General features: G+C 51.8%; 1 protein-coding gene across 4 annotated transcripts in view; it reads left to right on the top strand.

Annotated features, from left to right (window-relative positions):
* Positions 1 to 15,469, top strand: part of SMARCAL1 (SNF2 related chromatin remodeling annealing helicase 1) — a 60,207-nt gene that overhangs the window by 30,495 nt on the left and 14,243 nt on the right. For all 4 annotated transcript variants that reach the window (XM_075529015.1, XM_075529017.1, XM_075529016.1 and 1 more), the window contains 3 exons: positions 3,198 to 3,338; positions 8,225 to 8,443; positions 15,184 to 15,254. In XM_075529015.1, the coding sequence (XP_075385130.1) occupies positions 3,198 to 3,338; positions 8,225 to 8,443; positions 15,184 to 15,254 (431 nt within the window). The remainder of the gene's footprint in view (positions 1 to 3,197; positions 3,339 to 8,224; positions 8,444 to 15,183; positions 15,255 to 15,469) is intronic.

The following is a 15,469-nucleotide window of genomic DNA, read 5'->3' as shown; positions in this document are numbered from 1 at the left end:
TGTAGGCTTGTCAGCAGCATCCTTGATCTCTCTCTACCCACTGCTGGTGTTGGGTGCTGTCTAGTTGGTTCCGACTCATTCCTAGCAACCCTCTGGATAGCAGAACAGACCACCACCTGGTTCTCCCCCATCCTCACGATTGTTCTTAGGTTTGAGCTCATTGCTGCAACTGCCGTGTCAGTCCAACAATTCCAGGGCCTTCCTCTTAGTCACTGCCCCTCCACGCTACCAAGCATGATGCCCTTCTCCAGGCGCTGGTCTCTGCTGACAACCTGTCCAAAGAACATGAAAGAGGTCTCACCATCCGTGCCGCTAAGGAGCATTCTGCCTGTACTTCTTCCAAGACAGGCCTGTTTGTTCTTTTGTCTTTGATACTTTTAATACTCTTTGCCAACACCACAGGTCAAATGCTTCAATTTTTCTTCAGTCTTCCCTATCCAATGTCCAACTCTCACATGCATAGGTGGCAATTGAAAATACACTGAAGGTCAGGCACACCTTAGTCCTCAAAGTAACATCCTTGCTTTTCAGTGTTTTACAGAGGTCTTGTGTGGCAAATCTGCCCAATGCAATGTCTCTTGATCTCTTGACTCCTGCTTCCTTGAGCTTTGATGGTGGCTCCAAGCAAGACAAAATTCTCGACAACTTCAATCATTTCTCCGTTTATCATGGTGTTATGCCTTGGTCCAGTTGCAAGGATGGTGGTTTCTTGGCCTTGAGTTGTATATAATCCCGCCTGAAGATTGCCTGCCTTGAACTTCTTCAGCAACTGCTTCCAGCCCTCCTCAGTTTCAGCAAGCCAGCTCATACTATCTGTATATCGCAGGTTAATAAGCCTTCTTTCAGTCTTGATACCATACTCTTCTTCATATAATCCACTTTTTCTGATGATTTGTTCAGGATGTCCCTAGCATCCCTAAAATTGTGACAACCAAAACTGCCTCCAGACACCACCAGTTGTCCAGGAGTCGGGGTGGTGCACATCAGCTTTCTTCCTCAGCCAGGTGAGTTAGCTATTCAGGTGGAGCTGATGTGCACAGGGCCAGCCTTTGTCTTTTGCAAGGTCACACTCAGTGTAGACTTCATAGAGCCGTGGTTCTCAACCTGTGGGTCATTCGACCCCCACAGGGGTTGCCTAAGACCATCGGAAAACACCTATTTCAGATGGTCTTAGGAATGGAGACACCACTCCTCTGTCCGCCTCCAGGCGGGCCTGCCCACATGAAAATACACCCACATATGATTACCCGCTGTGAAGACTGTTACCCATGCTACACCATGCGTCAAGACAAAATTTCATTTATTTGTCATTAGAAATACTTCACAATATAGAAATACATATTGTTTTTGTGATGAATCACTATGCTTTAATTATGTTCAATTTGTAACTATGAAAATACATCCTATCAGATATTTACATGACGATTCATAACAGTAGCAAAATGACAGTGATGAAGTATAGCAGCAAACATAATTTTATGGTTGGGTGTCACCACCACATGAGGACCTGCATGACAGGGTCTCGGCATGAGGAAGCTTGAGAACCGCTGCCCTCCGCCCTGTGTGCAGCTGTTCATGGATTACAGTAGACACGGTGGGGCCGAACAGAGCGCAGCCGGGATGGATCCCCACTTAATAACGGCTGACACGCTCCTCTGGTGTCTGTTCAGCTGGCCTGTCCACTGACGCCCCCTGACCTTAGACTGGAGCGACCCCCTCGCTCTGCACTCTGGGAAGGGACTCGGTCTACCTGCACGCCCCAGCACAGTGATGGCGGCGGCGGGGGTCTGTGTTTGGAATGAAGTGCAGGTTTTTCAGGTGGAGAAAACTTTTCTCCTCTCCCTCCCCTTGCATTGAAACGGTTTCAAGGAGCTCATTGTTATTTTAATGAGTCTGCATGAAGCCATGCAGGAAATTAGAAGGCCTGGGTAATTGAACTGTGGAAAATTACAGCCGGAGAACAGCGCACTCGTCATGATGGAATTGGGTGGTGGCGGCTGCTGAGGGGGCAAAAGTGCATCTGGAGAATTGCACAGGTGATGTATTTATCATTTGCCTTCCCGCTGTTGCACCTGGATTTATTTTTACCAGGCAACATGTCTGTTTGAAAACTGAATTCCCCACAAGCTCCCTAACAGCCCCCACCACCACACCCCAAGTGATTTACCTCCCACGATTGCCTTCCACCACTATCATTAAGTCAAGGTCACAGTGGTTAACAAGCTGTTTCTGGACTGCTGAGCTTCCGGCAGGGTTCCTTCCCGGAGTGGATGTGACTTTTACCTCCAGTGACTGGGTGATTGTAGGCTCCAGCACAGCGAGGAGTGTCTCTGAGGGGTGGCTTCTGACACCCCTTCTGGAAGGATCTCTGACGTCTTGCCGTCCCCCCACTGCCCTTCTCCAGTGCCAGCTCCTCTGAGTTCCCCCCCCCACGATCCTCACAACACGCCTTGGGTTCCTCCTGGATGGCTTCTCAGCTTCCAGGGCGCAGTCTGGATGGCTGACTTCCTGCTAGGCTTTGCACTGTACGGTATGAACAGCCACGGGGCCTAGTCTCTGATCCCAAGACACGTGTAGTCCGAAGGATTAGTGATTTTCTTCCTCTGAACTGTCAACAACAGGCCAATGGAAACAGGTCTAAGGTCGTGGGGGGCGGGCAGGGGTGGGGGAGAGGGAGCGTATAGCTTAGAGCAGAGCTTCTGACGACACTGGTGATGGCTGCACCCTGGGATTGACTCGGTGCCACTCAGTGGTACCCGTGGATCCTGCCGAAGTGGCAGCACACGTTTGGCTACACGCGTCTTTACCACAATAAACCAAGGAGAGGCAGCTTCCAGTCTAGTGAGTGACAGAAGGAACTGAAAGTCAGTGTGAAGAGAGGCCGGCAGTAGGTACCAGGAAGACTTGAGGAAGCACTTAGGAAGCAGAGGTGGCCTCTGAGCGGCGCCCCTCCCTTCTCTGGTCACCCAGGGTCTTTTTCCCCCCCGTCTGGCCCGCCCTCCTCGAGCTCAGGCACGGCCACACACCGTTCTGGAAAGCACCAGCCAGCAGTCAGGCACCCTGCAAGTGCAAGCTGCTTGTGCTGGATCCCAGGGGCCTGTGCCGCCCTGGTGCCACCCAGCTCTGCCCCGTGGGGCAGGGCGCCTCTCCTCTGTGCCTCCCTGTGTTCCCAGCGCCTGGGGCTGTGTGTTTTCCAGGTGACCAAGAGGGCCATCTTGCTGTCGGGCACACCGGCCATGTCGCGGCCCTCGGAGCTCTACACGCAGATCGTCGGGGTGAGGCCGACCTTCTTCCCTCAGTTCCACGCCTTTGGACTGCGCTACTGTGACGCCAAGCGGGTATTCACTCCACCCCCCACCCCTCCCCTCCGCCCTCTGTTCCTTCTCCCTGTACGGACAGAAGCAGCCAGGCCAAGACTTTCCTTCTGTTGGCCTGCCTCTGACCTGAGAGTGTGTGCAGGGAAGACAGAGCGAGGCCTTCTGGCGTCGCCCCCGGTGGTGAGCCCAGGCCGGTGCTGCACAGGAAAGGGGCCCCTGGGTGCAGGGGCCGAGAGCCCTGGGCTTGCCCCAGAGAAGCCTGAGGGGGTACCAGCTCAAGGCGCCCAGGGTGGGGTCTCGTCCCTGCATTTTCCCTCGTGAGTGGATGCACAGTGGAATGAGGTGTGCCTGGTCAGTGGCCAGAGCCTGCACCCTACAGCCGTTTATTTCCATGAACGCCTGCCAGTCAGTGCAGGAACCTCTGCAGGTTCGTCCTCCAGAAATGGTTGGGCCAGCACAAATGGCACTGCACCCCAAGTTGCTTCTCCTTCCTCAGGTGGCACCTGCCTGGGGGCCACCAGGAGGGCCTGGAGGAAGCAGGGAGCGGGGCGCCCTGAGCTTGTGGTTAGGGTGATGGAAATGTTGGGACATGATTGTGGTGGTGTTGGAACAAGAGGGTTACGTACGTGATTAATGTCATGGAACTGGGCGAGTACAAACTTGAAACGCAAATGCTTGGCTATGTGTGTATTGACCCCAGTCAAAGGTGGGGGCCGGGAAACAGTGTGAAAAAGGAAAAATCTTCTAAAGCCTTCTGAATTCAGACCTCAGGGATACCCTATTTATAATTAAGTCACAAGTTTGCAGAGTTCTGCTGACATCGGAAGGGATTCAGGTGGTGCTGTTGGGTAACTGTTTGGCTGCCAATGACAAGGTCAGTGGTTCAGAGCCACCAGCTGCTCTGAGGGAGAATGATGAGGCCTGCCCCCATAAAGACCGGCAGCCTCGGCGACCCCGTGCAGGGTTGCTCTGAGTTAGAATTGCTTGGTGTCAGCGGGTGGGAGTCACAGCAAAGGTATTGTGAGTGTGGAGAAATGGCAGCTGTTACTCAAGCCATCTGTGAAGGAGAAGACTCACAATGGTGTATGAATACGATTCCTTGTGAATACTTTGTTCAGAGTAAAACGTTTTTCTAGTACTTGAAAAACACCCACTTGTGTTCAAAGTACTTCTACTATAATATAAAGCTTTGCAAACTTACTTGCATCTTAGCTGGTTCCTGAAGCAGGAAACTTCTCATCGTCGAGTGCCCGGAAGAGCCTGATACTTCTTTACCAGAATCTGCAGTTCACCGCCACAGACAGGACCAGCTTAGAATACCAGCACATGGTTTTCATGATCCCTCAAAGCCCTTCACGTGTGATTTTTACCCTAGTCCTATTTGCAAATAACTCACCTTTGGAAAAGGGTCTCGTCTCCCTGCACTCTCCGGGGAGAGGGATTGTTGAGTTAGGGTGTCCTTTCCTGTGCCCTCCCTCCCCCGGAGAGAGCAAGCAGAGCCAACAGTGTGCCTACGGTGTGGCAGTTAACAGGACAGATCGATAGTCTCTAAGCCCACCAGTTGCTCTAAGGGCAAAAGATCAGGCTGTCGGCTCCTGTGAAAACTTACGGTGTCGGTGGAAAAGATTGACAGGACAGCGGGCTGCCAAAAGAACAAGCAGATCTGTCTTGGAAGGAGGACAGCCAGAATGCTCCTCAGAGGCACAGATGGGGAGACTTCGTCTCCAGACTCTGGACATGTTGTCAGGAGAGACAAGTCCCTGGAAATGGACAACATGCTTGGTAACGTGACGTGGCAGCGAAAAAGAGAAAGACCAAAAGCTATTTTTAGAGGTATAAATATAGGCATGTATATATGTTTATTTATAACATATAGGGATATAGGTCTATGTACATATATTTATATGTTAAGTATTATGAAAGCGAATGGACTTGGGCCTCTAATCAAGTCTTCCCTCAACACAAGAACACTTTGTTCTAATAACTTGGCATTCTGTGATACTGGCCTTCCTGACATGATCGCTGAAGATAAAATTGGTGCATAAGCAAATGTGAAGAAAGCAGATGGTACCCAGCTATCAAAAGATTTAGCATCTGGGGTCTTAAAAGCTTAAAGTTAAACAAGAACCATCTAGCAGGGAAGCAACAAAGCCTGCATGGAAGAAGCATACCACCTGTGTGATCACGAGGTGTAGATGGGATCAGGTAGCAGGTATCAAAAGATCCCAAACTCGTCCCCCCACCTTCTCTATCATAAACTCAGTTCTACCTTCCAAATCCTGCTAGACTGAAATGTACATTGGTGTAGATAAGAATTCTGGACACATGAAATACAGAATAGGAGGCGGGGGTAGGGAGGGGAAGAATGGGGGAACTGATCACAATGATGGGTATGTAACTCCCCCTGGGGGACAAATAACAGAAATGTGGGTGAAAGGAGACAGCAGATGGTATAAGATATGAAAATAGCAATAATCAATATATAATTGATAAAGTATTCACAAGGGTGAGAGGGAGGGGGGAAAAAGGAACTGATACCAAGGGTGCAAGTAGAAAATGTTTTGAAAATGACGATGGCAACATATGAACAAGTGTGCTTGATAACAATTGATTTATGGACTGTTACAAGATCTGGAAGAGCCCCCAATAAAATGATTACTAGAAAACCGAAGCGATGGAAAGTGTAATAAAGAAAAGAGGAAGACCCCTGAAGAGATGGGTTGCCCGGCGGCTGCACCGAGGGGCTCCAACGTGAGAACAATCGTGAGGATGGCACGGCCGGGCGGTGCGTCGTTCTGTTGGTGCATAGGGTCGCTTTGACTTAGAGCCAATTGGACAGCACCTGACAGCCGCCACCTGCTAGCCCACCACCTACTCTGAAGCTGCTGCTCCTGTGGAGAAGTAAAGTCTTGGGAACCCAAAGAAGCAATTCTACTCTGTCCTATTGGATCCTTACGCATCAGAACCAACTCCGTGGCAATGAGCTTGGTCTTGGTTTGGCTGAGGCCTGACTGGCGTGGTCGCTGAATTCCCACCTGCGTGGCCAGTGCCCCTCGTGCAGCCAGCACCGCTTGTCTGGAGGCCTGTGTGGCAGTAGGATGCTGGTTTTTCGGTGCTCCCAGACTAAGACAGACTAGGAAGAAGGGCGTGACAATCTGCTCCCCAGATCCAGCCAGTGAAAACCTTGGACCACAGGTCTCTGACCTTCCGCCGAGTGAGGGCACAGCAACACCCCCCACCCCCACCCCATTGTGTCCTGAGTCCGCCGGGTGATGGGCGGCAGCTGTATAACAGCAACAGTGGCCTGGACACCGCTATGTCCTTCCCTTTTCTACAGGCCCAGTGCCTGATACTGCGTGACAAGCTTTCCCTGCTGCGTGGTCGGATTATAATTGTCCCCAGGCCAATTTCCAGTCTTTTTGATTGTTGGCTTTAGGCCTGCAAGGTGAAGAGTCAACAACATGGGAAATTAGGAGCATGACTACCACATGAACTACGATACACTCTTGTCTCCAGAATTAGGTATTTTTATGCAGTGCAGGTGCCGGCCAGAGCCGCCGCTTACTGGCCAGCTCCACTTACTAGCCAGCCCCCAGCGTGCTGAGAAGTCCCCAAAGAGAGTGCCCCATGGGGAGCGTGTTTGCAACCCCAAAGCTCTTGAAAGGCCTTTGCTGAGAACTTCCAGGGGGCTTCAGAGTGTTATTTTTAAAAAGAAGAAACCTTTTGATCATGTCCTTTCCCCACCTCTGACCATCTTACCAGCCTCAGTTCCATAGAGGGCGATAGGTCCTAGAGCCTCCAAAGCGGGCACACGGAGCTCCCAGCCTCAGATAGCTGTCCTCTGCCTGTGTGCCCGTCCATCGCCCTCAGATAGCTGTCCTCTGCCTGTGTGTCCATTCATCGCCCTCAGATAGCTGTCCTCTGCCCGTGTGTCCACCCATCGCCCTCAGAAAGCTGTCCTCTGCCTGTGTGTCCGCCCATCACCCTCAGAAAGCTGTCCTCTGCCTGTGTGTCCGTCCATCGTCAGTGGTACGTTGGTAGAGGATGGAGCCTGCGTTTTACCTGGGAACGAGCTGTGTGGCTCTGAGGAGGCTTTTGAGCTCCCAGCCTCTTGGGAGCTCTGGCACCCTGAAGGGAGCGCATGCAGGTCTGCGTGGTCTCTTTGGCGCCCACCCTTGTAGAGTCGGTCCCGGCGGCCGCCTTGTGTAGGATTTCTGAGGCCGTCCACCTGAACGGGAACAGATTGGCCCAGCTTTCTCGCTCGAATTGACTGGTAGACTTGAACTTCTGACCTTGCCCTTGGCAGTCTCACACTTCCCAATGGAGCACTCTGAAAGCCACCTGTGGATTCAGCCAGATGGGCAGAGAGATGGGGAGGTTCCCTCCTTTTGAGAAGGTCGCACCTTCCGGGAGGCACCATCAGGCTGTGACCTGACTGACAGGTAGAATGCCCGCCCTGCCCGTCTGATAGCTTCAGGTTGACGTGAGATCGTGTATGCACCACACTCCCCGATCCGTGTTTCCTTCATGTCATTCCGGACCCCTGCTGTCCCTTTCCCCTTCTCACTGGGACTCTCCTGTTGATGGCATCCTTCAAAGGAGCCCTGGTGGCACAGGGGGTTAGGTGCCAGGCTGCTCACCACAAGGTCAGCAGTTGAAACCCACCAGCCACTCCCCAGAAGAAAAACGAAGCTGTCTGTTCCTGTGAAGAGTCACAGTCTGGGGAACCCCTGCAGGGTCCTTCCCTCCCGCCAGATAGGGTCGCTCGCCGTGGCTTGGGTGGGCCACGTAGAGCCTTGTAAAACCACGTGCATGCCGTTTTCTGACCAAGCCGGGCGTGGGGATGGTGGGTCTATTGGATCGCGTCCTGTGAGAGGTCTCACCTCACCTCGTCCCCTTCTCCACAGCTGCCCTGGGGTTGGGACTACTCGGGCTCCTCCAACCTCGGCGAGCTGAAGCTCCTCCTGGAGGAAGCGGTCATGCTGCGGCGCCTCAAATCCGACGTCCTCGCCCAGCTCCCCGCCAAGCAGCGCAAGATGGTCGTGGTCATCCCAGGACGCATCAGCGCCCGGACTCGGGCCGCCCTGGACGCCGCAGCCAAGGAGATAACCACTCAACAGAAAACCGTGAGTCGGGGCTGGAGACGGCTGTGCGGGGGGGACACGACACGTCCGCCGACGGGCCTTCCTGAGAAGGCCGTGCTCAGAGTTTTCAGACCTGCCTCTTCCTGGACCTCCTCCCACTTGACTGGGTGAGAACTGGGGGCCCATTTCGTTTGCAGTTTGATACTTGTCTGGCCCACCTGCCTTGTGCGGGTGGGTCATGTGCTCAGCTGCCACTCGCAGCTTGGAGGCTCAAGTGCACCCTCAGCTGCACCCAGGAAGAGAGCCCTGGCGATCTGCTTTCAAAAGTTAGCCCGGCCACTCTGCAGGGCACAGCCCTACCCTGGCACCTGGGGTCGCTGGGAGTTGGATTTGACTCTGCGCAAACGGTTTCTGGTTTTCATACTTGGTGTAAGTCGCTGTTGACAGATGTCTGAAAAATGAACCCAGAGGGACTGGGGGGTGGGGGGGTGGGTCTGCATCTCTCAAAGAAGTGGAAGCAGGTTTGGTCAGTCTGGTCACCACGGCTGTTAGAAATCCCCCTTGTGTGTATGCTAGGGGTTCATCCTCCACCCCTCCCAGGTTGCTTGCTCCAGTCACAGTCACATGGTGTATTCTTACTGGTCCTGCTAGCCCTTTGAGCCCCTGACACCGCAGCAGCGAAGCACATCCTGAGAGCCCAAGGTCCGTCCCAGGGCTTCTGAGCAGCAGCCCTGCCTCCCACCCCAGCATCTCGGGGCTCTTTCCGCTGCTGTGCTTTTAGCTTTTCCAAGCACAGCGATTTAATATCTGTCTTTAGTGTCAAACTGTGCTAAGCACTAGAAAGCAATCTACACCAGCTCTGTTTCCGGCCTCTTGGGGTGACGCCTTGCAGTTTTCGTTGCCAAGAAAATCACAGTCATGGGCATGTGCGGCATTATCATGAAGGGCTATCTGGACTCGCTGATGCCCTGAATAAAGACGCTCAGCCTTCTGGGTGATGACAAATGACTTGGGCGGATGAGAGGCAGGGTGCCTGCTTTTTCTTCACATGTTGCTTTTGCACGTGCCGAGCAGGAGAGCTGGGACATTTCAGAACGGGTCGATGAGAGGAGTCGCTGGGAGCCTGTCTCTCGGTACTTAGGTTCTGCCGTAGTACAGGTGCTGGGGAGGTGACCGGCTCCGCTTGCTTTCCCAGTGCACCAGTCGCTGTGAGCATACAGCCCCAAACACGCAACCCTGGCGCTGTCTCCTGGCAATGCTGGACGGGACAGTTGAGCTGCACGCCGTCAGGTTCTCAAGACCTGGACAGGCCTTCCTTCCACGCACCTCTGGGTGGGCTCACCCCCAGTCTTTCCGTTAGTAGCTGAACACTTAAACATTTGCACCACCCAAACAATACTTAGCTCTCTGCCGTCCACTTGATTCTGACTCTTGGTGACCCTACAGGATGGGGTACAACTCTCCCTTTGGGTTTCCAAGACTGGGACTCTTTACGTGGGTAGAAAGCCTGGTCTTGCGGTTAGCAGCCCACCGTGCTGCAACCACTGTGCCACCAGGGCTGCTTTAGACCAAGAGTTCTCAAACAGGATCCATCTGACAAGTCAGTGACCTGATTTCAAAAATAAGACGACTCACTGTCCTCCAGACAATGCCGGACTCACTGTCCTCCAGACAATGCCGGATCATCCCGACCCTGTAGGACAGGGGAGACCTGCCCGGTGCGTTTCCGAGACTCTTTCCTTACGGGAGTAGAAAGCGCTCCGTCTCTCTCCCATCGCCATCAGGTGGATTCCAACCCATTGTGACCTTAGAGAAGGCTGTAAACCCGGATAAGTGCAGACAGCCTCCACCTTTCGCCCTCAGATTGGCTGTGGGCGGGACCACCGGCTTTATGTGGCCCTCACGTCCCTGGTGGCACCACCAGGGCACTTTTTGGACACAAAGACGTGATCATTTACAAGGCACCATGTGTTCTGCTAGCAAATACGTTTCCAGGCCTGCACTGGGTTCCCCCAGAGAGCACCTCGGCCCCTGCCTGGCCCAGCTCCTGCCAAGTTTGAGAACAGCTAGGATAGAAACCAAAAAGCACTCAGGGGGCATGTGAAACCAGGGGCCAGTTGCATTAACTGGCCGAGAGGCAGCTGTGAGTGCCAGATGATGGCCACAGTACACCGTAAGAATGGAAGGAACAGGGATGTTGCACTGAGTGCAGCAAGGTGAGACCCCTTTTCAACTCCTACCGACGCTCACAGCTTCTCCAGGCGGCGGGCTGCCTGTTGCCCAAGCCGATGACAGACGGAACCGCAGCTTTTCTCCCCGAGTTCACAGGCGAAGATAGGAAGGGGACAGCCTGGGCACTTTGTCGTGCTGGTTGTGGTTAGCTGCGGTCAAGCTGACCCCAGCTCATGGTGGCCCTGTGTGCAGACTCCACCTGTGTCCTAGGGTTCCCAGGGAGCAGGTCACCAGGCGCTGGCTTCAGTGCAACTGCCAGCCTTTCGGGTAAGCAGTAGTGGAGCACTGAGTCATCCGAGTCACCCAGGGACTCCTGGGCATTTTACAACTTTACATAGTTATGCAAAACCCTTCACTTCATTAGCATATCGGTTTCTCTCTTTTTTTAACCTATAAAAAGGGAGCAGAGATGTTCCCTTGAGAACTAAAGTGCACAGGGTGCAAGGTTTCCCGTCGCCTTGTGCGCATGTGAAAGTTGAATGTTGAATAAGAGCCGAAGAGGAATGAATGCCTTTGAATTGTGGTGCTGGCCAAGAATACTGACAGTACCGTAGGATGCCAAAAGTCCAAATAAATCTGTCTCCGAAGTACAGTCAGATGGTAACGCTTGGTCTCAGGGACTTTGGATGTGTTGCCAGCAGAGACCAGTCCCCGGAGAAAGCCACCATGCTTGGTAAAGTGGAGGGGCAGTGGAGAGAGGAAAGCCCTCTAGGAGATGATTGGCACAGGGGCTGCAGCAGTGGGTGGAGGCATGGGAGCCTTGTGAGGGAGTGCAGGATGGGACAGGGCCTCCTTCCCTTGCCCATGGGGCTGCCAGGGGTTAGAACCGACCCCGTGCCACCTAGCCGCCACCTAGCCGCCACCCCCTTCAAGCCGGTGCTGGAAGAGAAGGGGAGCATAGGGTATCGTGTAACGGTTATTTGTTTCAGAAACACCCCCGAGTCGCAACTCTATTTTGAAGATTAGGAAACAGAGGCCAGAATAACAGTGTAATTCCTCAAGAACGCAGCTGAGCGAGAACCCCGAGCTCGGCTCAGTTTGCCATTAAGAGTTGCTATCTGCTTCCTTGGAGTCTGAGGGAAATTAAGAGTTTATCCGTGAAAAAAAATTGAGTTGGTAGAAATTACCTTCAGCGGGACACTGAAGTGAGATAGTAAGTCATTTTAGTTGATAAGACAAATCCCCGAGAACCCGATTCCCTTTGGTGTTCTTTAATGTAAATTCATTTTTATAGTGGAAAAGCCAAGTAGAAAATGGATTTGTTTGCTTTGTGCTGTGGGCCATCAGACTTTTATCATGATAACACCACTGATTGGATGCATTTCTAAGCCGCAGTGGATCAGATGGGAAGCAGTGCCATAACTGAAAGGCTTAATTCAGGAAGGAGCTCTAAAGCCAGTATGAGCCGGGAGTTGGCCCATTGACTTGGCTTTCAAGCTCTGGCCGGTTCTGAAATCCCGAGTTGAAAGCACTAAAGCCCAGAACCATGGTTTCATGGTTTTCGCCTGTCGGAAGACCCTGTGAGCCCCTGGAGAGACTCCTTGTTTTGATTGTTACCTTTCAACCCAGAGTTTCCTGCATCATGGCAGCTCCAGTAAAGTACCACTGGCCTGTCAAGAGCTGGTCTGCCTTTGTGCCCTTGCACCATGCCATTTGGAAGGAAACATTAAAAAACAAAAACAGAAAACCAACCATGAATTACAGAAGCCAAGGTGAAGCAGGCAATTCATGAAATAGAATGTGGAAATGAAAGCCTTTTCTCATTTTTCAGCTAAAATAATAGGCAGCTCTTCACAGACTAAGAAAAGCTGAATCTAATCATCTACTGTCTAAAACCTTTTTTTTTTTGATCAGCGAAACTTAAAAGAGTCGAAAGTTGGAACAAGTCTGTGCTGACTCCTGGTGCCAATCTCGGTTGGCCTGTCAGTTGCTTGACAACCCACTTGCATTTCCAACATACGAAAATAAGTGTGAAACCTCCTGTGGATCTTACTTAACCAATGTCTAGGAGGGAGAAACAGAGAAAACAGGTGATTTCAAAGGCCTCGGGCTGCGGCCGGCCGGCCAAACAAACGAGATCATTAATGGACCAGTGCTGTGTCTACCTGATTTGGAGGGGGAAAGACTTAGCTTGGAGAGTTTCGTTTTTTTAAATGAAACTATTTTCCCACATTAAAAATGCAGTAGACATCTATTGGGTCACGTCTATAAAACAGAAGTACTTAAAATGCGTAACATTTATGGACTGCTTCCTACCTGCCAGGCTCTGGGCTGCACGTGGAGGAAGTCATTCAATTCTCACAATCGGGATTCCAGCCCAGAGCCTGTACTTCTGAGTGGGTGCACGTTCTGGCCCTGCTGTCCTATAGTGATGTGGCCTTGGCTGGCATGCCTCGGTTTCCTCATCTGCGAAATGTGGTGATAATAGGTCCTACCTCCCTCATGTTGCTGGGCTCCCGTGCGTCACCGCCAAACTCAACCACCTGTGTATTACAGAGTCGAGCTGCCCCAGGGCTTTCTTGGCTATAATTTTTGTGGAAGCAGACACCCTGTCTTTTCTCTCACAGAGGTAACTGGGTAGGTTTGAACTGCCGACCTGTTGGTTGGGAGCTGAGTACTTAACCACTGTGCTAGCAGGGCTCCTTCCCAGGGCAGTAGTTCTCAACCTGTGGGTCGCAACCCCTGTGGGGGTCGAATGACTCTTTCACAGGGGTCGCCTAAGACCATCAGAAAACACATACTTCCCATGGTCTTAGCAACCGAGACACTGCTCCTCTATCCGTCTCCAAGCAGGTCTACCCACAGGCAGATACGCCCACATACGAGACCCGGCCTGAAGACTGTTACCCATGCTATTACCATGCTTCAAGACCAAATGTCATGTATTTGTTATTAGAAAGAAATACTTCACAATATAAAATTACATATTGTTTGGGTGATCAGTCACTATGCTTTAATTATGTTTAATTTGTAACAATGAAAATACATCCTGCCTATCAGATATTGACATGATGATTCATAATAGTAGCAAAATGACAGTTACGAAGTGGCAATGAAAATAATTTTGTGGTTGTGGGTCACCACAACATGAGGAACTGTATTAAAGGGTCTTGGCATTAGGAAGGTTGAGAGCCACTGCCCTAGGGCTTTAAGAACGGGCTTCAGGAAAGCAGAGAATTTAATGGTGTGTTAGTCCAGGTAGACTAGAGAAACAAATCCAGAGACACTCATATGTGTAAGAGAGAACTTTATATCAAAGAATAATTATACATTAAGAAAACAGCCCACTCCAGATCGAGTCCATAAATCCGATATTATCCCATATGTCAACACTAGCCCATAAATTCCTCTTGAGACTCATACAGCTATGCAATGATGCTGAATGCAGAAAAATCACAGGCCAGTGGGTAGAAAGTCCTGTGGATCCAGTGATGGTGGAAACATCTCAGCACTGGCGTGGGTCTCCATGTGGCTCCTACAGTTCCAGGGCTCTGGCTGCATCATTATAGCTCCATGCGGCTTATAAGCAGGAAGAGCAAATGGAGAGAGTCTCTTGCCTCCAGGGAGGAAGTCCGGAGTTCCCAGAATCCTCAGGAGAAGACCATGCCCACACAAAGGCCTCATTGGCTGTGGCCTGATTGACAGACTAGACTCCACCCCTTCGAAAGTTGACAGATTATGTAACTGCCACAAATGGCCTCAATGAAAAGCTGTATGCCTGTCCAGAGCCTCATCAGAAATAAGCCTGAAGCTTCAAGAGAGACGTGCTGCCCTGGGCTCATGGCTTCCGTGAGACTGCCCGGGAAGCTTGAGGTGTTCAGAGTGCTGCTACAAAACCAGAGGGTGGTGGGTTCCACTGCCACACAGGTAGGAAGTGGAATGACTCCAGTACAAGTGACCCCCACAAACTTCGGTGTTTCCTGGGTACCCTCCTCCTCTCCTGTCAAGACCTAGCAGAAAGACGCTGTCTGTCCAAAGCCAAGAAGCAGTTGTGACCAGGTAGCTCTTTCTGCCATCATGGGGTCAGCCGCTTCAGGTACAGTCTGCCTGGGGCCGCGTTCCTGAGTTATGAGTCCAGGGCTAAGCATTTATTTAGAAGCAAACTGCTGACCTCAATGGATGCTTACAGGTTTTTTGAGATGATACCAGAAGAAAGAGACTAGTTAGGATTAGCTTTACTCGATCCATCAAGTCTTTGTCAGACAGGCGTGGACACAACCTGGCAGAGGGAAACAAGCCGGAGACAAAAGCAGACTCCCAGGTGCGCTGGGTCAGTTGTCACTTGGGTGTAGGGGACAGGTGGGCTTAGCCAAGGCTGCGGTTAAGCCGGGTAGATCCCTAGCTGAAACACCTTTTCAAAGAGCGCTCATCTCCCGGGCTGCCTGGAGTCTTCCCGTGGTTCTGGGAGGATGCCAGGGCAGCTCTGAGGAGGAACCTGAGACTGGAGACCACAGGCCGGTCTTTTTACAGCTCCTCTCGGCAGTGATGAAGGCAGCTCACCCCCGTGTCCTCAGGCGGGGGCTTCAACCTCTCCCCTTGCCTTTTAACAGAAGCAGCAGCAGAAAGAAGCTCTCCTTCTCCTCTTCCACCACACGGCGGAGGCCAAAATCCCGTCTGTCATGTAAGTGGCCACCCAGGGTGGATCTCTCTCTCTGTCTGTCTTCTTGAAAAACAGATACCTATTATCTTAGCTGCCAGAGCAATTTAGCCTGCTGTGTGAGAAACCTGAGCCGTGAGATTAGATTAGAGCTGCCTTGAAAATACAAAACAAACATTAAAAAATGGACCAGTTCTTCAGCAGAAAGGCTTCCCCTGGAGTTTGAGCAGAAGGGGCGG

This window comes from Tenrec ecaudatus, chromosome 13 (genome assembly GCF_050624435.1).
Source record: "Tenrec ecaudatus isolate mTenEca1 chromosome 13, mTenEca1.hap1, whole genome shotgun sequence".
Taxonomy (NCBI): Eukaryota; Metazoa; Chordata; class Mammalia; order Afrosoricida; family Tenrecidae; genus Tenrec; species Tenrec ecaudatus.
The sequence above is the reverse complement of the archived record's forward strand: the minus strand, read 5'-3'. Positions and strand labels throughout refer to the sequence as shown.